A 24,152-nucleotide genomic window follows, 5' to 3' on the forward strand; every position below is an offset into this window, starting at 1 on the left:
ACTCATGTTACTACTGTCTCATGGCACCTTGCAGGGAGCACTGAAATCGTGGGCTACTTTAATACAGTCTAAAACGAGGCTGTGCATAGTTTTCAGTGAAATTGTGACGTCATCCCCACTACAGAGAGCAGCAAAAGCTTCATGTATCACATGCTGCTGTTACCAAGGTGAGGCAAAGCCTCATCCCATAGAGAGTCTGGTAGGATTTGGTGGCAGGAAATAAACTCAGAACTAAAATCAATCAATTACAAACAAAGAGAATGATACAAAGAGCCAAGCAAAGCAAGAGCTGCTTTTTTTTTTTTTTTTTGAGAAGATCCACAAGACAGACAAACCACAGAGCCTATATCTAAAGTACCAAATCAGAAATGAAAAGGGGGATATAACAAAGGACACTGAGTGAATTCAACAATCATTAGGGCTTACTTCAGAGGCCTTTACTACAGAAAAGTGAAAAATCTATTTGATACTGGTGATTTTTCTAACAGATAACAAATACCAAGTTAAATACAGATCTGGGAAGGTAATGAATAATTCCCATAAGAAAATAGATAAAGTCATTAAAGGCTGCCACTCCAAAAATTAAAAATAATAATAATCAGGGCCACATGGCTTTAATGCATCCTTTCTACCAGACTTTTAATGAAGACCCAATAACAATAGTGCTTCAATTATTCCACTGAATTGAAAGAGAAGGAACATTGCCAAACTCATTCCCTGAGTTTCTCCTTTTACCTAGAATTCCTAAGTCTGTTGCTTCTTCCATTGTCACCCCATCAATAGAACCATTTAAAATGGGATGTAATCGATGTCTGGAGCCTCATTCTTTCCCTTGACCTCCATGCGGTGTCCAGAAGGCATGCCTGTTCTCATGGACATGGATTCATCTCTTTTTGCTGCAGCAAGAAGAAAGCCAGCAGAGGAGGCAGGAGCTTACAAAGAGTCAGTAGGATTTCTAGAAAAGAAGCATCCAGATCTCCATTCTCAGAAAACCCCTGGCTTGCTCTCATGTGACTGGGTCCTCAGACACCAGCAGCCTTAGATGAGACCAAGGAAAGCTGTGCAGAGTCCTGGGTCCCCAGGTTCTTGACCTCCTGAGTGACAGCTGTAGACAAGTCCTCCAGGGAATCCTTACAGCTGGTGACATCTGGACAAGGTGAACCAGATGCCAAAATGAGACATGGGAGAGAAATCCTAGACTGTTTGGAAGGAATCAGTCTCTGCTATTGCTTCTCTCTCTGTGTGCCCTGCTGCTATGATGTTCATGGGGAGCTCTCATGCCAGTGGGTCTCCTCCTAATGTGTTTGTTGTTGCAGATGTCCTGGATGTTCTGGACCCCATCAGAACTCAGCCCGTGCTCAGTCACGGAGGTCAGCACCTTCCTGTCCATCAGGTCATGAGACCTGAGACAGTTGAGGTAACGGCAGTTGGCCTGGGTGAAGTGCTCACAGACTTGGACTCTCTTGCATGGCTGTGGCTTCAAGCAGATCTGTTTGTGGCTGTCTCCTTTGTAGTAACTTTTGCAGGAGAAAAGCATCCCCCTGTACCAGGAAGAAGGCCGGCTCCTCTTGGTTAAGCCCAGAAAGCTCATGATTCTTCAGGACCTGGAAGCTCTGTTCCTAAAAACTTGGTGTGGATATTTGCAGAGGTTTCTCTGGGATTTTGCATAATGACTCTGTCCCAGAAGTTTGAGCTTGCAGAGGCTTGGGCAATCTGTAGCATGGTCCCTGGATGCACTTGAGATTGAAGCCACAGGCTTCAGTAGTAGCCGCCACCTACAGCGTGATCCCTGCCTGATCTCCAGTCTCCAATAGGAATAAGCAGTCTTGCCCAGCAGCTCATAGAGCTCTGCCTCTGGAGCCTGATCCTACTCTGCAGTTCCTTTAAGGTCATGCAGCCACTGTGGGTCCACAGGATCTTGGTGATGAAACAGTCTGCCCCAGGATCCCCCATGGTGCACTATGGCTGCAGCTGCTCAGGCTTGTGAGCTGGACTCTGCTTCGTGGAGAAAGGAAACTGGAAAAGGGGATAACACATGAAATGGAAATGAAGAAAATAACCAGTAAAAATTAAAAGAATTAAAGTCATCATCTCAGGAGAATGAGTGGGAAGCCAGGTCCTTAAGCAGGCAGGTTCTCCACAACAATGCATGCTGGGTTCAAGACTGGACATGAGGTGCCCTGAGCTTGGGACTGCCAGGCTCCTACTGGGAAGAGAGCTTTCTTCTTCATTTCCATAAGTCTCTCTAGTTTTCTTTTAAGGCTTTCATCTCATCATTGACTTTCCCAATGACCTTTTATGACAAGCCATTATGGTTAACAAGAATTAAGTAAGGGCTCATTGAGCTGTTGGTAGTTGGAGGTCTGGGGGAAGCCCTGGACAGAGAGATCTTGCCTGCCAGGGGTGGGATGTGCATGGTGGGAGGGACTAGTGGAGTGTCATTGGCCTCAGTATGCACAGGCTTGGGGCTGGTGCCTGGCTGCCTGGTGCGCCTCTGTGGCTACTTGGCCTGGGTCCCACCGCAGATGCCCATGGTGGTTGCTGGCCAGTTGTGCTTGCTCTCCCTGTCCTCGGGGCTTCTGTCAGGGCTGACCACAGCCTTGAACATGGACAAAATGGGCCGGAAATCGGAGGATCATGGGAGCATCTTCAACTTCCCCCTCCCCAAGCACTGGCAGTTGCAGCTGGAGGACAAGCCACTGTGAGTTTCCCCACTTCCAGGCAGGTGTTCTGCACCACCAGGAGAGCAAGGGCAAGCACTGCTGCCACCAGTCCCACATGCGCAAGGCCTATTTGCTGACTGGCAGGGCTTCACTTTGCTCTGCCTGGCTCTGCTTTGCCTTGCTCTGCCCTGTGGGCTCTCACTTCTTTGGCCAAAGACTGTTGAGATCCCGGCTTGCCTCACCTTTCAATAGGCACCTCTGTGAAGTGAGGAGAACCAAAGGGACAGAAGGCTGACCTGGCCCTGGAGACTTGTGTCTCCCCCTCCACCAAAGTGCTTTCCTCAGTTCTCCACTCTGGTTTTAGTTTGCAGGGATCCCAGCAGGTGGCAGGCTTTGCTGAGCCTCCCCTGTGAGAAGGGGACAGTGGTGGGACTTATGGTTGTGGGAAGTCTTTCAGGGAGATGTAGGCTTTCTCAAACTCTCCGACCATCCATCCAGTGCCCTCCCTGGTTCCCATTCCCTGTGTTTGTTGCGAAGTCACTTTTCGCTGTCCTGTGTGACTTTCCCTGCAGTCTGGGCTCTCATGCAGGAGATACTCTCACATGCTTCTTTAAAAGCCCCTGTTCCTCAGATCTAGATCAGCTGTGAAAACAGGCTTCTCCATGCCAGGGTGAGAGCTACCCCTCCCAGCTCAGAGCTGCAACACCATAGGATCCTCAGGCCCCAGTGCTGGGTGGGTCCCATGGAAGAGTTAGAGGATAGCTTCCCTTCTGAGAAGTGACTTAACACAGAAGGTTCACAAGTGACAGTCAACCCCCAAGTATTTCTTCCAGGAGAAAGCACTCAGCTCTCCCCTTTAAACAGTTTAGGCTCCCACATGGCCCAGTTTTGTGATTGGGGAAGATTTTCTGGAGCTTAGTTGGCCAGTCAGAGTGGGGCTACATTCTTTTTTTTTTTTTCTTTATTAACTTGAGTATTTCTTATTTACATTTTGATTGTATTCTCTTTCCCCGTTTCCGGGCCAACATCCTCCTAACCCCCCCTCTTCTATATGGCTGTTCCCCTCCCCATCCTCCCTCCATTACCACCCTCCCCCCAACAATCACGTTCACTGGGGGTTCAGTCTTGGCAGGACCAAGGGCTTCCCCTTCCACTGGTGCTCTTACTAGGATATTCATTGCTACCTATGAGGTCAGAGTCCAGGGTCAGTCCATGTATAGTCTTTAGGTAGTGGCTTAGTCCCTGGAAGCTCTGGTTGCTTGGCATTGTTGTTCATATGGGGTCTCGGGCCCCTTCAAGATCTTCCAGTCCTTTCTCTGATTCCTTCAACAGGGGTCCGGTTCTCAGTTCAGTGGTTTGCTGCTGGCATTCGCCTCTGTATTTGCCGTATTCTGGCTGTGTTTCTCAGGAGAGATCTACATCCAATTCCTGTTGGTCTGCACTTCTTTGCTTCATCCATCTTATCTAATTGGGTGGCTGTATATGTATGGGCCACATGTGGGGCAGGCTCTGAATGGGTGTTCCTTCAGTCTCTGTTTTAATCTTTGCCTCTCTATTCCCTGCCAAGGGTATTCTTGTTCCCCTTTTAAAGAAGGAGTGAAGCATTCGCTTTTTGGTCATCCTTCTTGATTTTCATGTGTTCTGTGCATCTAGGGTAATTCAAGCATTTGGGCTAATATCCACTTATCAATGAGTGCATACCATGTGTGTTTTTCTGTGATTGGGTTACCTCACTCTGGATGATATTTTCCAGTTCCATCCATTTGCCTATGAATTTCATAAAATCATTGTTTTTGATAGCTGAGTAATATTCCATTGTGTAGATGTACCACATTTTCTGTATCCATTCCTCTGTTGGGTTCTTTCCAGCTTCTGGCTATTATAAATAAGGCTGCTATGAACATAGTGGAGCACGTGTCTTTTTTATATGTTAGGGTATCTCTTGGGTATATGCCCAAGAGAGGTATAGCTCGGTCCTCAGGTAGTTCAATGTCCAATTTTCTGAGAAACCTCCAACTGATTTCCAGAATGGTTGTACCAGTCTGCCTCCCACCAACAATGGAGGAGTGTTCCTCTTTCTCCACATCCTGGACAGCATTTGCTGTCACCTGAGTTCTTGATCTTAGCCATTCTCACTGCTGTGAGGTGAAATCTCAGGGTTGTTTTGATTTGCATTTCCTTTATGACTAAAGATGTTGAACATTTCTTTCGGTGTTTCTCAGCCATTCGGCATTCCTCAGCTGTGAATTCTTTGTTTGCCTCTGAACTCCATTTTTTAATAGGGTTATTTTACTCCCTGCAGTCTAACTTCTTGAGTTCTGTGTATATTTTGGATATAAACCCTCTATCTGTTGTAGAATTGGTAAAGATCTTTTCCCAAGCTGTTGGTGGGGCTACATTCTTAATCCATACTCATTCACACAACAGAACATCTTCCTCCCCACCCACGAGGCCTTGACTTGAACCCAGGTCCTTCCAGGACCAACAGACCTGAGAGAACAGATTGTAGCACAGGAGAGAAAAGAAGCCAGAATAGTTTAAACTGGAGAAAACCCACATATAGGCCATTTACCAACTTTAGGGGTTGTGCATATTGTGGACTTCAGAATCTTAAGGTCAGATTTTTCTGATTACACCTTATAGGTGAAGCTGAAGTCTACTGAGGGTGGGATCATCCCAGGCAGGGAGGGGATCTGACTCTGCAGGCCTGGCCACCCTCTGCATTCTCCCAAAAATAATTTTTAGTCAGCTGTAAATCTGAAGTGAAATTTGTTTTTTGTCAACTCAAACGGTTGACATTTCAAGTCTCACACACCATGTGAGAGACACACATTTATCCACAGGGGATTTGAACTTACTTCTATAGAAATGACTGTGGGCCAACAGAGGGAAAGCATTCTTGCCTTTAGCATTCTGTCTGTATCAGAGACTACATGGACTGGCTCCCTGGACAGACATGTCCCAAGCAGACAGACATTGTAATGAGGGAAAACTTAGGCAAGAAATGACCTGGGGACAGTGATTTCAGATTGTGCCTTTAGCAAGAAATCTCTGTTGTCATTAAGGCAAGCAGTCTTGGGCCTGCCAAAACTTGTCAGTATTTCAGGGCTCTTACAACTGCTCCAGGTACTTCTGAGGTGAAAGCCTTTCATTAAAAAAAAAAAAAGTTTATAGAACAATATTTCTCAACCTGTGGGTGGCAACTGCTTCACAGAGATTGCATATCAGATACATTGTACATTATGACTCATAAGAGTAGCAATATTATTTATGAAGTAGCAATGAAATAATTTTATGGAGGGGATCATCACAGTATGAAGAGCTGTATTAAAGGGTTGCAGCAGTAGGACTGTTGAGAACCACTGCCATAGAAGCTGACACATGGGAGCAGACTCCTCATGTGAGTAGAGACCTATGGCAAGGGATACTGTGTCCTACCTTAGGAACCAGAGGCAGAATCTACCCCAGGAGTCTGTGGGTCACCTTGTCTTAAATTCTCCCAGGGTCAAGAATAGCATTGATCATCTCAGCAGAGTCAGCTTGCACAGCCACATCAGGCCCATGGCTTCCCTTTACAGAGAAGGATGTGGGTCTAAGTGACAGACAGTGAGACTGAGGGGACCCTGATAACCATTTGCTTTGAGCTGTGGTTTCTTCACCTGTAAAATGGACGTGTTTCTGCTGAATTGTGTTTTTGTGGAGATTAACAGAACATACAACCTGCTCAGTGTCTGCCTGGCATGGACCCTGCTGGTTAAATGGAAGCTCTCGATGGTGATGAAGTTAAAAGTAGAATTTCTAGCCAGATAGTGTTAGTTGCGGGGCGCCATACAAGTGTTCTAAGCATTTTCTGATTCTAAGACCGCCTCAACTTACAACCTAAGGCTCTTGATTTAAATTTAAAAAAAAAGAATAAATATAAAATACCAATATGAAAAAATCATAATCAGAAATGAGCTAATTCCTGTGAAGTCATTTAGCTTTACATTTTCTGCTTCTATTTCCAAGGCATCTAGAGTAGCACTATCCGAGATCCTAAAGCCTTCTATTATGGTGCTACCCATTCATTCCTCTCTCCTTGAGGACTTCTCAGGTGATTTACCAGAATCAGATGGCTTTTAAGATTGTGCCCATCAGGTGCGATCTCTTTGTCCATGGGCCTTGCCCAAAGCTGCAGGGCCAACCTGTTGTTTTACAATCCAAAATTCCAGACATTAATTTTACCAATGAAGTTTCAGGAGTCAGATGCTGAAGTCAAGTAAAGCTCCCAACTGTCTTTCCTGATTCACTGACCTCCCAGAAGAAGAGCAGTCCTGTTCCCTCTGAACACTTTCTTAAAAATCCTTTAACTCAAAAACTTTCCATTGGTTTAGTTATCTAGATTTCCTTTCACGTTGTGTCTTGATCTGCTGGACCTAAGTGCACTTTTAACCTTTGCCATACATGTGTGTGGTAGGTGAGCCATACCGTAATTAAGTCCATGTTTACATGAATAAACAACTCTTGCTTTAAATGTCTGTGCCATGGCCCTGCTATACCACACACTAGTTTTTCAGTAAATAATACATTCTTGGAGATCACAGTGTGATCAAATATTTTGTAACATGACTTAGTAACGTTCCCTCGATTTTATAAATCAATTTCTTTGACGAGGATTCTGGGTGTTGTCTGTCAGGTCTGAGTGCATCATCTTGGGAATCCCAAGGAACATCAAACTTGGGCTTTTGAAACTGTTGCATATGGCCAACCCGGAGCAAAAACCACCCGGGAATCTACTGATACTTGACACACATTAATTCACCCGCCTTTTTCATATAGTTTATGGCAAGAGGTCACCATTCTTGACCTTGTTTCATTATAAAACGTGGTACTAGATGTAAGAGTTGGGGTCAAGGAGATCACCCCACAAATCACAAAATACCCATCTCAGATAACCATGTATGGTTTATTGAATACAAAACATCCATGAATTTCAGGACAGAATTAAAAGTCCAAACCTAAGGATAATAGAATAGAAGAGAATTTAGATTTCCAGTTCACAGGTCCAGTAAGCATATTCAGTAAATCATAGCAGAAAACATCCATAAGGTAAAGGAAGAAAAGGCCATGAAGGTACAACAAGCCTACAGAATGCCAATTTAATCATACCAGAAACAATTCCTCCATTAACATAATAATTAAAACACTGAATGCACAGATCAAAGAAAGATCCTTAGAAGGGGTAAGGTATAAATAACCAGTAACAAATAAGTTCAGACCTATTTGAATTACACCAGACTTCTCAACAGAGACTCCAAAAGCCAGAAAATCTTGGGCAGATGTAATGCGGACCAAGGATCCTATACCCAGCATAATTCTCAATCACCATAAATGGAGAAACCAAAATATTTCATGACAAAACCAAATTTAAACAATATTTTTCTCTAAGAAAGCACAACAGAGGATTGTAGTAGGGAAACTCCAAGACAGTGAGCTAAACTATACCCAAGAAAAACCAAGAAATAAATCATCTCTCAATAATTTCAAAAAATGAAGCACACAATCACCATTTCACCCATAACCAGAAAAAGAAGAGAAAGCAGCAACTATTGGTCTTTAATATCTAACCAGACCTGAAAGACCCCCCAGATTTTGGGGAGACTCTCGCTCCAGTCACGGGTTGAGGTACCCCCAGGAAACACGAGAAGCCGGTCTTGATGTAATCAACAAGAGGCAGTTTTATTTACGAGATCTCGGGCTGACACGTATCTCACACAGGAGATTGAGTCCAGCCCCGAGCCTCTCTAGGCAGGAGCTTATATAGGGAAAACCAGGGGTTTCGTGTGAATACACATAATTGGCTAATACAAAGGGTGCACAGTTACTTTTGGCACGGAGTTACATCAACAAAGCATACGTGTAATCTAGCATCTCAGCAATGTGGGCAGGGCAACTCATCTCACTGCAGCAGGGGGATGACCCATCCTCAGGGAGTGAAGGAAGGGGAGGGGGTGGCTCCAGATGGCCAGTGTCCTTGGGAGTTGATAGTCGGGCCAGTGAGCCCTATCTCAAATTCTCTCAGGCATGTCTGGACTTTGTTCATGACTAACTTTTAGAAATTTTAACCCTTCATTCCCCTCTACTCCTTGTGAATAGTCCTAATCTTAGGACTACGAGTCTAGCGTCTAGAGGCTCTTCACCCCGTATAGCCCGATACAGCCCGATACTGTTGTCTCAACATAAGGACATGTATAGCAGTAATCCGCTCCCTGACAAAAGCTAGAAGGCGATTAATGATGTAGGGCCCAAAAGTGAGCAAAAGGAGGAGGATAATCAAGGGACCAGCTAAGGCTGACAGCAGGGTGGTAAGCCATGGGGACCTATCGAACCAGCTCTGAAACCAGTTATCAGTGGTTTCTCGTTCTCGTCGTCTCTTGTCCAACCTCTCCCTAAGTTTAGCCATAGAATCTTTAATGGTCCCGGAGTGATCGAGGTAAAAACAACATTCTTCTCTCAAAGCAGCACATAGCCCTCTTTCTTTAAGGAATATCAGGTCTAATCTTCTCCTATTTTGAAGGACTACCTCTGAGAGGGAGGTTAGGTATTCGTGGAGGTCAGCTAAAAAGTCTTTAGGATTCCAATCTGAACACTATCTAAACCTATACACCAAGGTCATGACTATCTTAGAACTTTTAAACTTATGGTCCCTGAGGCACAGTCCCAAGAAGTGTTAGGAGTATTAACATATGTAATGTTACATCATTTGTAATTGAAATCAAGCCTATCTCTATATTTTTCTCGATGGAACCCAGGGCAAACATGAAATTCTTGTTTCTAAAGCACACTCCTCAAGTGAGCATTATAGCAACATCCCAGTCACGTCTCTGATGTATCCACTTATCTGATGTGCAAGTCTAGGGAGCTTTTTGAAGATCTGAGTGTCCCTCTAGGTCCCAGTTCTCAGCCCCAACGGCTAGTATGCGGCTGGTGAGGGCTGAGAATTGACGGCTGTCAGGGTGGTCAGCAGCACCAGGTACGGTCCTTTCCAGCGAGGCTCGAGTGTCTGGGCTCCGTGTCATTGTATGTACCTACAGTCTCTGACCTGGAACGGATGAGATGTCTCGGAGGTCCCTGGGGCATAGGCTGCTGCCAGCTGTGAGCAGATTTCTTTCTGTATCACCTGTAGGTCTTTTAGCCTGACACATAAATCATTATTACTATGACGTGTTGGTTCAGTAACATCATCTAATACAGTCAGAGGATCTGAGGCCCCATATAAGATCTCAAAGGGGGTAAAGCTGAATCTGGAAGGGATATTTCTTGCTCTGAAGAGAGCAAGAGGGAAGGAGTGTCACCCAGTCTGCGCCAGTCTCCATGGTCAATTTAATTTGGTCAGGGTCTCTTTTAGAGTTTTATTTATTTACTCTACCTGTCCTGAACTTTGAGGTCTGTAAATATAATGTAATTTTCAATCAACCTCTAAATACTTGGCCACACCCTGGCTTACCTTGGCAACGAAAGTAGGGCCGTTGTCTGACCAGATTACCTTGGGCATTCCAAATCGGGGGAAAGTTTCTTCCAGTATCTTCTTGATGATTGTAGAGGCCGTCTCTTAGTCCAATCCCAGTTCCCAGTGGCTGTCTCTTGTAGGCAGTTGTTGGCTTCACCAGGGCATCCAAGAGATGGTAAAGGCATCTGCAGTGCTGATGTGCTGGGGGGTAGAAGTTCAGCCATCCCAGATGACATTGTGTTGTCCACCACGGCAGCACCCACTTATCTCTGACCTTCATGAAGAGAACTGTTCCCGTCTGTGGACAAGGTCCTCGGCTTTCAGCAGGGGTCAATCAGCCAGTCGCAGAGGTCTTTCCTCCACCCATGGGCTTCTGCCAGTGCTTGACACTTGTGCTGTGGTGGCTCCAGGTCAGGATTGGGCAGCAAGGTGACCAGATTGCCCCCAACAGGTGGAGAATCTAGTCCATGGCAGCTGACCAGTGGTCCCATCTTTTGGGACACTCTATCAGCCACTCTATCACAGTTTAAGTCCTGGATTGGGTGATAATTGTCAGAGCCCGGCTGGCAGGAATGATGTGTTCCAGGCAGAACGGCACTAAGCCACACACACACATCTCCCAGCATCAGGTACTGGTGCACTGAGACAGGTCTTAAGCTCCACATACACAGTCTGTAGATATGCATACACATGGCCTCACCCAGCCATTTTAGCCCACACAAGCCATTTTGGAGAGCAATTTTCTAATGAGCAAGGGATAGGGGCAGTCAGGGATGACCATGAACTAGTGGGTGGGTTACCTGGCCCACGCCAAGGTCCACTGTTCTTCGGGCAGTCCATAAGTATTGTTCGTTGCCAGTAACCCCTTGCACTCAAGGTCTTTGGATATTGACCCACTGGGGGGTGGGGGCATAGGAGCACAGAGCATTGGGTCCCTGTATCCACACTTCCCTTCTATCTCTGTACATAGCCAGCACTCTAGGACCAAGAAGCTCTCCAGTGTCCCCTCTTGTTCTTTCTTGGGCAGTCCCTGACCCAGTGTCCTTTTTCTTCGTATTAGGCACACCGATCTTTAGCCAGGAATTCTCTTCTGTTGCCAGGTACTATCTTCCTAGGTTCCCTAACTACTGTGGCCAGTATATGTTCCTCTCTTGTCTCTTTCTCTTCCTCAGTCTCTCTGTCTGTATCTTCTTCTACAGCTATTAGTTGCTGTCTACTTTTGTGCACTGACCCTGAACCATATATCAACCTTATTTTCTCTGCAACTTACAACAACTCTCTCAGTGACTTAACTTAACCCTTCAAGTTTCTGTAACTTTTTCTTTATATTTTTTTCTTACTTTAGCCAAATTGGTGGGGCATTTTCTAGCCCCTCTGAGACCCACCCTTGGAGCCTGGCGGCAGACCTGGCACTCCCTACCTTTAGGCGTTTTGAAGTCAACAGGCAGAAGTGAGGGCCTTCCATCCGTGTCTGGCCTCTAGTAGGATTCTGTCTTTCCTCGGTGATAAAGAAGACCTGTAACAGTTACTAACAAGCATCTCAAATGGGATGGTGAGAAAACAAGGGAATCTTGAGAATAGAGGTCCACTGAAGAGGACAAATAGCATTTAGTCACACAGCTAAACCAGGAGGCCTTCTTGGGACAAAAAGGCCGTTGTAGAAATAAGCACAAGCTTTGTTCCTGTGAAACAGAAAGGCAAGCAGAGAGGCAGCTGATCTGTTATCGACTATCTCTCTGGACTTAGATTTTCCCTTAAGGAGTACCTTCCTTTAGTGCCAGCTCAGTGGCTTTATCGCTCAAGAGACCCATCCTCTAAATGGCACTGGGCTTCCAGTAACAATAACAAAAGGATGGAGAGACGTTAGAACCTGGGTGTTAGAGTGGCTGACAAAAGAATTGTAACCAGTTCACCTGGGGCTATCAGGACTGTAGTAGTAGTCCTTTACCAAGCTGTCTCACTGGGTTAAAGGCCCATGGAAAAGAAAACATTAATCCTGACCTTGGCCACAGCCAAAGACTGAATTCTAAATTTTGACTGGCAAAACAAAGTTCTTCACAGTTTGTTGCAGATTCTTTAAAACTATTTTAGGGGCTTCTCTGCCCCCCAACCTGGGGCATTTTGACCACAGGGGCAGGAACTGGCTGCTGTGGGGATAGGATCAAAGGCACTCTCCATGTCAATGATGACTAACAGGGAAGGTTACTTAGTGTTGGAGATCAACTCCTCTCTTGGAATAGGGCCAGCAGATAAGGCAGGCTCCCTTAAAGAACTTCTCTTAATGAACACTCTCCTTTTGTGAGCAAGTGTTGAAGGTCTGGCCACTGAAGGCAGCAACTGGAATTTTTTTTTTCAGGGCCAAAATACAACCACTAACTCTACGCTATCTTTGTTGTCAAAGTGCCAACCCCAGCCAGCCTCCTTACCTTGAAACTCCTCTTGCGCTGACTTGGCCAGAGCTGCACTGTTGCCCACGCGCAGCCTGTAGCTTGCTAGTAGGCCTGCATGCTTGCCACCCTCAGCCCCTACATTTTCCTACTCTGTGCTGTCCCTTCCTTAGAAGCTGTGAATGTTTAAGCAACAGGGAGAATTTTTCTTCAGGATCTAAGGTAAAGTTTTCAGGTTCTTGTTAATGCCTGCTTCAGACGGATCACTCGCTAACCTGGAATCCTTCATACACAACGGTTAACAGCAGCTGGGCTGGACAATGGGAGTAAAGAAAGGGGCAGCTCTCCTTGGGGAGGAGGCTCAAGAGAGAAAGACAAAACTCCCCGGCAGAAAACAATTTCTCTCAAGCAAATTATTTTTAACTTTTAAGTTAAGCACCAAGAGGACCAAGTAAAACTCTATGACGAACAAAGCAAACAGTTTCATGATTTCAAACACAGTCAGTCCAAGATTTCAAACACAGTCGTCAGTCCAAATTCAAAAACGAAACAAAAGCCAAAAAGACACTCGACAATACCACAGAAAACAAACCAGACAAACAAGACCAAGACAAAGCATCCTATAACCAATTTCCACAGATGCCTGGTACCTTCAGTACCTGGCCCAAACTGCAGCTTAACCTTAGCTGCTTCTGGGATACCAAACACAGAAACAGAATACAGACAACAGACACTAACACATCTAAGCACACTTGTCCATGCCTATACTTAAATAGGCAGCCGAACACGACCTCCGAAGTCAAGTCACAGTCAGATCTCTTTGACTGTCACCTGCCGGGTCCTCCCGACAAAAGTCGGCTCGTGGGACGTCTCCCAGAGCTGGGGCGTCCTCACTTCCACTATCTAAAAAAAGAACAAAAAGAAAACAGCTATTCGAAGTAGAAACCCAGTACCTACTCACAGGCGTCTGTCCGGGGTGGGAAGCCCTTCCATCCAAGCACACTTAAATACGGGGTAGGAAGTCCATCTACCCAAGTGTACTTAAAAACGACGGGGTGGGAAGCCCATCCACCCGAGTGAACTCAAAAACAACGGGGTGGGAAGCCCATCCACCCGAGTGTACTCAAAAACAACGGGGTGGGAAGCCCATCCACCCGAGTGCACTCAAAAACAACACAGAGTGGGAAGCCCATCCACTCGAGTGCACTCAAAAACAACACAGAGTGGGAAGCCCATCCACTCGAGTGCACTCAAAAACAACGGGGTGGGAAGCCCATCCACCCGAGTGCACTCAACAACAACAGGGTGGGAAGCCCATCCACCCGAGTACACTCAAAAACAACGGGGTGGGAAGCCCATCCACCCGAGTGCACTCAACAACAACAGGGTGGGAAGCCCATCCACCCGAGTACACTCAAAAACAACAGAGTGGGAAGCCCATCCACTCGAGTGCACTCAAAAACAACGGAGTGGGGAATCTTCTTCTGCCCAGACAGTGCACCAAGACCTTAAACCGGTACTGAAAAACACAGACTACAGGACTTAATTCACACACACACTACTCTCACACTCACACAGCGGCCGCTTTCCAGCACTCACACTAACGTACCTCCAAGAGGCATTCGGATCTCCGGGGGTTACGCTCCTATCCCGGACGAGCCCCCAATGAAAGACCCCCCAGATTTTGGGGAGACTCTCGCTCCAGTCACGGGTTGAGGTACCCCCAGGAAACACGAGAAGCCGGTCTTGATGTAATCAACAAGAGGCAGTTTTATTTACGAGATCTCGGGCTGACACGTATCTCACACAGGAGATTGAGTCCAGCCCCGAGCCTCTCTAGGCAGGAGCTTATATAGGGAAAACCAGGGGTTTCGTGTGAATACACATAATTGGCTAATACAAAGGGTGCACAGTTACTTTTGGCACGGAGTTACATCAACAAAGCATACGTGTAATCTAGCATCTCAGCAATGTGGGCAGGGCAACTCATCTCACTGCAGCAGGGGGATGACCCATCCTCAGGGAGTGAAGGAAGGGGAGGGGGTGGCTCCAGATGGCCAGTGTCCTTGGGAGTTGATAGTCGGGCCAGTGAGCCCTATCTCAAATTCTCTCAGGCATGTCTGGACTTTGTTCATGACTAACTTTTAGAAATTTTAACCCTTCAGACCCTCTGTCACCAATCCCCCAGCTCCTAGGGAATAAACTGCCAGCCAAAGTATATACAGGGTCTATGGTTCTAGGTAACTGTGTAGAAGGGGACTGATTTAAGTGGCACCCATGTGGCGGGAGGCCATTGACTACGCTGAGGCCTGTTACCCACCAAAAGTAGATGCTGGAGTTGTGAGGTGGGAATGGATATGTGTAGGTGGGGGAACACTGTCATATAGGCAAAGCTGAGCAGAAATGGGATGTAAGATATGATGAGGGGAGTGTGGAAAGCAGGACAACAGTTGAAATGTAAATAAATAAAATAACCAATTAATAAAAAAATAGCCAAAAATAAAATAAAAAGTGAAAAAGTAAAAGAAAACTGACACAAAAACAAAACTAAAGAAATCCTTGTAGTGGATTGGCTTAATTCTGCTTGTATTTTAATGCTAATATGTAGAACTCAAGACTGGTTAACCTCCAAAAACTGACCCTGCTCCCAGTTAACTGTGTTTATAAAGAAGCCAACAGCCAACAGCTGCACAGCAGAGAGATGGGGGAGGTGAGTTTCTGAGGGCTTTGCTAGAGAGGATCATGAGGAGGGAAGAAGGAGGAAGAAGCTGCCAGAGAATAAAGGAAGAGCATGTGTGATGGAGAGGAGACAGGAAGAGGACAGCAGCCATGGTTAAGGGAGAGGAGAGCCTGGTCCTGAGGGCTGTCCAAGTGCAGCAAAGAGCAGCCAAGATGGTACACAGTCAGTAAGAGTTGAGCGTTATTGTTTGGAAAGTAGATCTGATACCATGGAGGGCAGGTAGCTGCCCAGCTACTGTGCTGATTAAGGCATATGATGAATAAATTTACAAAATATGTATAACCAGTAAGGAGCTCTATAGAGGATCGTAAAAGGAATATTTTAGTTTGAAGAGAAGGATAAAATACCAGAGGAAACAGGAAATAATTTAACAAAACTAGAACAGTCAATCAAAAGAAGCCAATAAAACCCACAAAAATTAACAAAATTAAATACATAGGTTTAAATAATATTTGCATGTCACTAAACTCAATTCCCTAGTGAACAGACATTATTTAGCCAGAAACAGGATCACCATCATGAGACATGTAGAGGATATACTAGGGAAACAGACCTAAGACACAGGTCCCTATAGCAATTCTATGCAGTTTCTCTATCCAGCTGACAGAATAGATTTCAAACCAATCCTGTCCAGAAGATGTAAGGACATTCATTTCATACTTTGCAATTACCAAAAGATACTACAATTCTAAATATATACATATTAAACACAGCAGTCACAAATTTAAATATATAATTATCAGATAGATCTGAAATTAACCATTAGCTATAATAGTGGTTGTGATTGTTTTTAATAGTCTATTCTGACCACTTGGCAGATCACATGCAAATAAACAAAAGAGAATGAGCAGAATTCAGTGACATCATCAGTCAAATGGACCTAACAAACTACACTGAACTATACATATATTTTCTATCAGCCTGTGGATCTGTCTCCAAAATTGACCACGGATTAGGACACAGAACAGCCCTCAGGAAAGATAAGAAAGCTGAAGTAGTGTCATGGATTCTATCTAAGCACAAAGGAATCAAACTGGTATCACAAAATAGAAAGTGCAGTCAGTACACACTCTTGTGGAAAGTCAGCAACACAAACAACACACTACTGAAAGGGCCAAGGGAGAAAAACATAAGGAAAATTAAAATTCCTAGAAATGAGTGACAATGAAAACACAACCACCACAGATCTATGCGATACAGCATAGTTTTAGGAATTATGTTGCAGTCAGCAAAGCCAGAGCAGTGGACCCATCTAATCCCTTTGTCATGCATCAGAAGTAGAGAATGTGGACTGTGCCCTGTTGGGTTAATGTCTTGAACTGGCTCACCACATTCCCAATTTCCCTTTGCAATGATAACATATTTTTGGCATTACACATTGGATGTATGCAATTTGCCTTTTGATTTCATAGGGGAATAATTAAGGGACTTCCTGGAGTGTCGAAAAGCACTGTGGATAAACTGTGTAGAGACCAAAAGACTACAGGGGTTTTGGAAGCTGAGCTAATGTATTTTTATTATGATATGTTTAAGAATCTATGGGGAATTGGGAGTGGAATGTGGTGATTTGAATGATAATGGCCCCCATAAACTCACATATATGAATGTTTGTTGCTGGTTAGTGGAAATATTCGGGAAGAATTATAAGATACGGATTTGTTGGAGGAATGTATGGGATTGGGTTTTGAGGTTTCCAAATTCAACACCATCTATAGTTAACACTTTCTCTGTCTCCGACTTGCACATAAGATGTAAGCTCTCAGCCAGTTCTCTAAAAACATGGTGTCCTACCTGCTGCCGTGTACCCCAGCATAATATTCATAGACTCATGATCCTTGAAACTGTAAGCTGAAATAAACTCTTTCTTCTACAAGTTCCCTTGCTCATGGTGTCTCTTCACAGCATAGAAAAGAAACTAAGATTGGAAGGAACAGTTAAGTGAAAAATTTCTCAATAATATCCTGGAAAATAAAATTCAGACATTTACCAAAAATGTCAGGTACCATGATCAAGCTGGCTTGACTGCAGAGGTGCAAGAATGTTTCAACAAATACAAATGAATAAACAATTCACCACAGAAAACCAAGAACAGGAAACACATGATCACTGCAGTAGAGGCAGACAATCTCTTTGGCAAAATCCCACAGTGATTAATGCAAAATCCTGGAGAATCTGGGATATGGAGAAGACATACCTTAACATTATAAAGGCGATATGCAAGGCCAACAGCATCCTAACTGGAGGAAATCATAATGGATTTCCACTAAAATCAGGAATAAGTCACAGATGTTCATTCTTTTCATCTAATTCAACTAGTATGTGAAGTCTTATCCAAACAATATGACAATAGAGAGATGGAAAGGCATGTTAATATGAAAGAAAGCAGTCAGAGCATTCTCATTAGCAGGCGATATGATCCATATATAAAGACCACGAAACCACTAGCAAACTCCTATGGCTCATGGACACATTCACTAAAATCACAGTAAAATCAATAGAACTCCTCTATACCAACAATAAATAAGACGAAAGAAGCCAAGAAAACAAACCCATTCAGAATAAAAATCTTGTAATATCTAAGGAAGTAAAGACTTGTTAAAATGAAATCATTAGGAAAAATAAAAAAAACTGAAGAAACCAGAAAATGAAGAGGCCTCTCATTTTCATGTGTCAGTATGATTTATATTATTATATCGAATCCTACCAGAGTCATCTACAGGTTTAAATCCATCCCATTATAATCCCAATACAGAGCTTCATGGGAATGAAAAAAAAAAATCTCAGAAGTCACATGAAAGCACAACTGAGCAGGGCAGTCAGACACTGCTAACTAATAAGACAGTAAAGCACTGCGGGAGGCATCACCTTTAATGATTTCACCTTCATTTTGGGGAATAGTAAAAAAGAAAAACCAGCATGTTAATATCATGAGAGCAGACACAGTGCCTAATGGAATAAAATTGAAGAGCCTGATATTGGCCTATGTTCTTATCAGCATTTGGGTTTTGAGAAAAAGGAAAACAAACAAACAAAACAAAAAACTCACAACCACCCCTCCCACCACCACACACAAGTGCAGTTTTCAACCTGTGGGTTGCAAGCCCTTCAGGGAACAACCACATATGAGACATACTTTATACATGCTATTTAGCCACCTTACATTTATGACTTAGCAATGAAATAATTTGGTAGTTGGGGTTGGTTACCACAATGTGAAGAACTGTATTCCTTGAGTTGTTCTTGGTCATAGTATTTTTCTGCAGTAACAGAAATGTGACTGATATATAAACTGGTACCGAAGTGAGTGGAGATGTTTGTGAGGAATCTCTTGATTTTTTGGAGGAGGGTGGGAGACTTTGGATTGGGAAAACTGTTGAATTATTTAAGGAGATCTTAACAGTTCTTTTAGTTTGCCACATGGGAGACATAAGTATTGTGAGTCTGTGCAAAATAGAGCCTCTCTGATGAAACTTCAAAGGACTGCAGGAACTCTATTGGTGACTGGCTTAGAAGCAATTGATATAATTTTGGCAAACAATCTGTCTATTTCTGCCTGTTTACTAAGAAGTGACCTGAAGATAAATAAAAAGCTAATTGATTAATTGTTTGAGCAAACTTCAAGGGGTAGATATCCGGTGACCTTCCTCATATGGTAGGAATGTGTGTTTGTATTTTTCATTGTTAATGTAGCCAGGACTTCAGTTAATCCTGCCACATTCAGGGTCTGGACGCATAGGAAACTGCAAGATCTCCCAGGATTTGGAAAATGTCCCAATTGTTGTAAGGTCCCCAAAACATGTTGTCACCCCACACACATTGGGAAGCAATTTAAAGGAACATGACCCCCTCATTCTCAAGAGGAAGGGTGGGTGGGTGGTTATTTGACTGCCATGGGTTATGGATGATTATTGTCAGTTAGGGGGTTGGTTGCAAGTTCTTACTGGCCATGGTCAGGGAGGAAACAGTAAAGCAGATTAGAATCAGGAATGTCTTTCTTCCTTTCTCTTTGTCTCCTCAATTCTCTGTCTAATGTTGTGGGAAATCAGGAGAAGGGACTAAAATGACAAAATCATAGATCACTGTATCTCTATGTATACTAGAAAGCAATACCAAATCTCAAATATTTTAGGATGGCATGGATTTTTGAATGATGATAGAATTTAAAATTGTACTTGCATAAATGATTCAATTCATTTTTAAGATATAAGTATATGCAACTTATTCACAATGTGGTGTAAAATTCTAATTTTATAAAATTACTACTGCACACTGCCGTGGATAATTAAGGAGTTCAAGCTAGTACTTTCCAACTATAAATAATCAGTCTTCCAGTCATGTTAGGTACTGCTTTAGTTAGGTACAGAAATAAGCTTTATTTAACTTCCTGTGTTTGTTTTTAAAGTTAAGTAGGAAGTAAATCACTTGGGAAAAAAAGCCACATTTGTCCACTGAGATAGACATTACATACAAAGGTGGTTCTCAAATCCTTTAGAGATCTGAAGAATCTGCCATTTCAGATGTCCTAATAGTTAAAGGCTTTTCACAGTGGGAGAGACCTCAACTCCTGGTAGTGTCCCCAATCTATTCTGAAAAAGATGATGGGCTCTAAAGAACCATTGGGTGAAATACTACCTACTTACCTCTACTGCTGCCAGAAAGCTGTCCAGACTGTGCAGAAGTTGATCATGGGGAAGTCTGTGTCCCAGTTTTTGGAAAAAAAAATAGGATAGTCCTTCAAGTGACCTGCTTCAAAGGATTGTTGTCAGAGCTCCTGGCCCAGTGAGTTGAAGGTGGATGCCACAGTGACACAGGAATATTTGCTGACTGACTCCCAGGGTAGCCAACAATTTCTGTCATTTCTTAGGTTTGGAAGCTGTTTGCTCTGAATTTCCTTTTATTCAGGCAACATTTCTCCTCCTCAGATCTTGGATGGGGTTGAAGATTAGATAGTTTAGTCTTAACCTTTTCTTGTTATGAGAATCAGAAAAGCAAACTTGTTCACCATCGTGCAGAAATGTGACAGCCAGGAACCTAGACAGGAACAGGGTGGACATGGGAGGCTCAGAAAGCAGGGCTCTATGGACAGTCCACAGCAGTATCAAAACTCCTGCGATAACCGCTCTGGCACCATAAGTCCTGAGAGAGGATGGGGATGCCAGGAGAGTGTGCGTGGTCTGCCCACTGCCTGGGACTTTTAAAAGCTTGTACCACCCCCGAGCACATAGAAGAGCTTGAGCAGAAAGAGGCCGATGCCCAGAAGCCGCTGCTGTGGTAGGAGGCAGTTATGGCGGTTGGAGGTGGGGGTAGAGGTGGAGGAGGGATGGGAGAAGACCGAGGAGTTTCCCCAAAAGACAAGAACAGACACCATCCTTACTACTCCAGAACCCAGGCCAATCCCACCCCACCCCTAAAATGCCCAGTCCACTGCCAAACCTCCCCATGCCAAGCATTCACAGCTTCATCCCCACTGTGCTCATTTCTTATTTTTTTTTACTTCTTATTTATTCTCTGTGAACCTCACATCCTGCAGCTCAACTCCATTCATCTGCCCTCCCCTCAGGTCTGCACTCCACCCTTGCATCCTGCTCTAAATCAGAGTAAAAATAATCTTCGTGTGGAAGCTGAATAAAGAAAAAGAAAAAGAAAATTTGTACGCAAAAAAATGTGTCAAATTTTAAGGATGAAAGACATAAACGCTTAAATTGTTTGGAATTAATGAAAGTACATTTGGTCTCAGAAGACTTATTATGGTTAATAAATGCAAGTTATGATAGATAAGGGATACAAAGCTTAAAAAGTGATAGAAAATGATTTAGGTACAAAATTTCAGACTAATATAATTTAGATAATGAAGTACCTTCTCCAATTTTGCAAAATACGAATGGACAGAATATTGTGACAGTAATTCTTACCTGATGCATCTCATAAGTTTTCTTATTTTATCTAGCTTATTAATGTTAAATTAAAGGTATTTCTTGGAGTAAAAGGGGAAATGCTGAGGTGACCTCCCTTTGTACTAAGGTGTGTCAACTTTCAATTGTTAGTTCTGTACTGGCAGTGAGCTAAGTGCTGGCAGGATTTCTCTTGTCATTTCTATGTCCCATCATCAGCTTTGCTATTTTGTGGATGTTTGTCCTTCTCACCAGCTCAACACAAGCTAAGAGATGTATCAGGTGTTGTCTCACTGCCGATTGGATGTAATAAAGATCTGATGGCCAAGAGCTGCGTCAGGAAGTATGTGGGCAGAACTTCCGGGCATAGAGAGGGACATAGGCAGAGGCAAGCTGAAGCAGGAGATTCAGAATAGACATGGGCAGGAAGAGATATGGAACAGACTACAGCAGAGGGGTAAAGAGCTAAGCAGCAGGTGGGTCTCAATGGTAGAAGAATGGGTTTAATTTTTAGAGAAGATGAGGGACTGCCCAGTGAAAGGCCTAAGATTCAAACTATGTTCGAATTCTCCATGTCCCATTTACACCTCAGGCAACTCTGTGAAAATAGTAAGTACACAATACAGTATTAACATGGGTTTGAGCCTGTGGTTTGGTTACTTTTGGTCACTGTTCCTCAAGACTGCAGGACAAGGAACAACACACAGGGCAAACACATGAAAACCATGTGCAGCTTAGAGTGGAAAAGATCACTAAGAAGTTTAATGTCACAGCAAAGTCATGTGCTGAAGAGGAGGGTGACATAGTTAAGGAGATAACTAACGATAAGGAGTTATTAACGATAAGCCTCCTGCCTCTGTACTGTAGAGATGTGGAAGGTGTCCTCAAGGCAAGACTCTTACCAATTAAAGTTCCAACTTGGAAAAGGGAGCTCAATAGATTTCGTGCTCCTACAAAGCAAGTGCATAGGGAAGCTGCTGCAGTTGTCATCCAAGCAGGCAGCTGACAGGTCAGTGCACCTCATGTGGCACGGAATTTGGAGGAAAAAAGATTTTAAGATACAGGATGACATGAACAGGACCAGGCGACTCTCGCATTTATGCTTTTATTATTTGAGGCTTGAATTAGAATGATACTCATAGTTTGATGTTTTTTAGTTTTCTTTCATTATTTTATCTACATTTCCAATTTATCTCCCACTCCATGTTCCTCTACATGACCCCCTCTTCTGTCTCCCACGCCCTCTCCCTAAGAGATTGCTCCTCCACCCGCCAATTCACTCCCGCCTCAGAGGCCTAAGTTCCAATATCATGGTTCATGAAGCTTCCTCAGAAACAAGGTTCTCCCATCCCAGTGATCCCAGATAAGCTAGTCCTCTGCTACATATCTACCTGGAGCCATGGGCACACCCTGATTCTTTTATTAGTTACCTTAGTTAAGGTGTCTCTTCACCTTAATTCAGGCTTAAATTCACTTTGCATCCAATTGCTGTCCTTTCTCTTGTTACTTCTCTCCCACAGTTCCTCCCCAATGTCCTCACACCATCTCCTCTGAGAGAGTAGAGGAATATCCCTCAGAGTGTGCCTCCACCAAGACACATCAAGTTTTTGTAGGGCTGGTGCACCTTCTCCCACTGAGGCCAGGGAAGACACCTGAGTTAGGGTATCAGATTTCACAGACAGGCAAACCTTTGGGGATAGCCTCGGCTCCAGTTACTTACAACAGTGTATGTAATACTGTATTAAACTTAGTAAGGTTTATTTACCTTTACCTAGCAACTCATCCTGAGAAACAGTGCTCTGGCCTGATGCTTCTGTGTTCAGCCCTATCTTCCTCTTTATCTGTGCTTACCACTGTAACACAGGAGAAGCTTCTAATATTAATGTTGCCAGATCTTTCCGGTCTTGGGGGATAATTCTATTCTGAGTTGTATATGGATGTAATATCTTCTTTACGTATGATGAAAGTATACTTCAGGAAAGGACTGCTTCCTTGTTTCTATTAAGATCTAATATGACGAAAGGATTCTGATTAATATTCCAGAATCGTAGGCCACCAGGTTGGTATGTCATCACTCACTGAAGTGAGGTGAATTTTATAACACCTTTTGGCCACCCACTTTCAATGTCATTATGTGGTATTGCCTTAGGCTCTTTTCTACATTCCCCTGCCTTTGGCTGAGTATATGTTTGAGGTCTCTCTGTGACTGTGCAAAGGAGTAAGAGCTAGGGCTGGGCCACAAAATAAGAATGTACTTGTTCATCCAGAAACAAAAACAAAAAACAAACAAACAACCAAAAAAAGCTCTAGGGTAAAATATCGGTGCTAGTGCTGAACTGAACTGTCAGAGGTAATTTTTTAAAGTAAATAACACTATCTTGGGGCTGATAATATGAATCAAATATCCTGCAACATAAGTTTGCAATGTTGCCTGCATTTTATAAATCAAGTCTGACCACCGTTTTGGTTCTTTCCAATCATGTCTGAGTGCATCATCATGGGAACCCCAAAGAAAATCAGAAACGGGTCCTTGAAGCTGATGCACAGGGCCAGTATAGACCTGAATATTACAGAGGACACCTTGATTCTTAACACAAGGGATCATTTCTCCATCCCTCTTGTCACATAATTTATGACAAGATGTCACCTTTCCTAACCTTAGCTTCTTTTCCTAAGTGCTGCTGAAGGGAAGATTTGGTGTCAAGAGGTCTGGACTCAGACCACAGGAACACTGAATTCATTTAAATAGGTGTAGTTTATTGAATGCACACACCAATACATTTCAACCAGAGCAACAGCTCACAACTGTGTACTGGACATTGCTAGGCCCAGCTCATTGCAAAATCCACATGGGCTAAAGCACAAGTGCTGGAAATGCTGCTGTCTATGGGCCCTGACTCGAGTCATTTTACACATAATTGTTCCTATTTTCCTTGAATCTAATGGGTCCTATGTGAAGCTCATAGTTGGGGAACTTGTTAA

The 24,152-nt window shown here is 43.7% G+C and overlaps 2 protein-coding genes across 2 annotated transcripts in view; both read right to left on the bottom strand.

Annotated features, from left to right (window-relative positions):
• Window positions 1-20,028, bottom strand: part of LOC147999037 (disks large homolog 5-like) — a 51,374-nt gene extending 31,346 nt beyond the window's left edge. The window contains exon 1 of the mRNA XM_087595923.1: window positions 19,920-20,028. The gene's annotated coding sequence lies outside the window, so the exon portion shown is untranslated. The remainder of the gene's footprint in view (window positions 1-19,919) is intronic.
• The window catches only part of LOC147999038 (uncharacterized), a 65,540-nt gene continuing 41,647 nt past the window's right edge, over window positions 260-24,152 (bottom strand). The window contains exons 2-3 of the mRNA XM_087596043.1: window positions 6,766-6,847; window positions 260-2,016 (exon numbers count right to left, since the gene is read on the bottom strand). Coding sequence (XP_087452169.1) covers window positions 1,960-2,016; window positions 6,766-6,847 — 139 coding nt within the window. The 3' untranslated portion in view covers window positions 260-1,959. The remainder of the gene's footprint in view (window positions 2,017-6,765; window positions 6,848-24,152) is intronic.

The sequence above is a fragment of the Rattus norvegicus genome, chromosome 19 (assembly GCF_021556685.1).
Source record: "Rattus norvegicus strain SHRSP/BbbUtx chromosome 19, alternate assembly SHRSP_T2T, whole genome shotgun sequence".
Taxonomy (NCBI): Eukaryota; Metazoa; Chordata; class Mammalia; order Rodentia; family Muridae; genus Rattus; species Rattus norvegicus.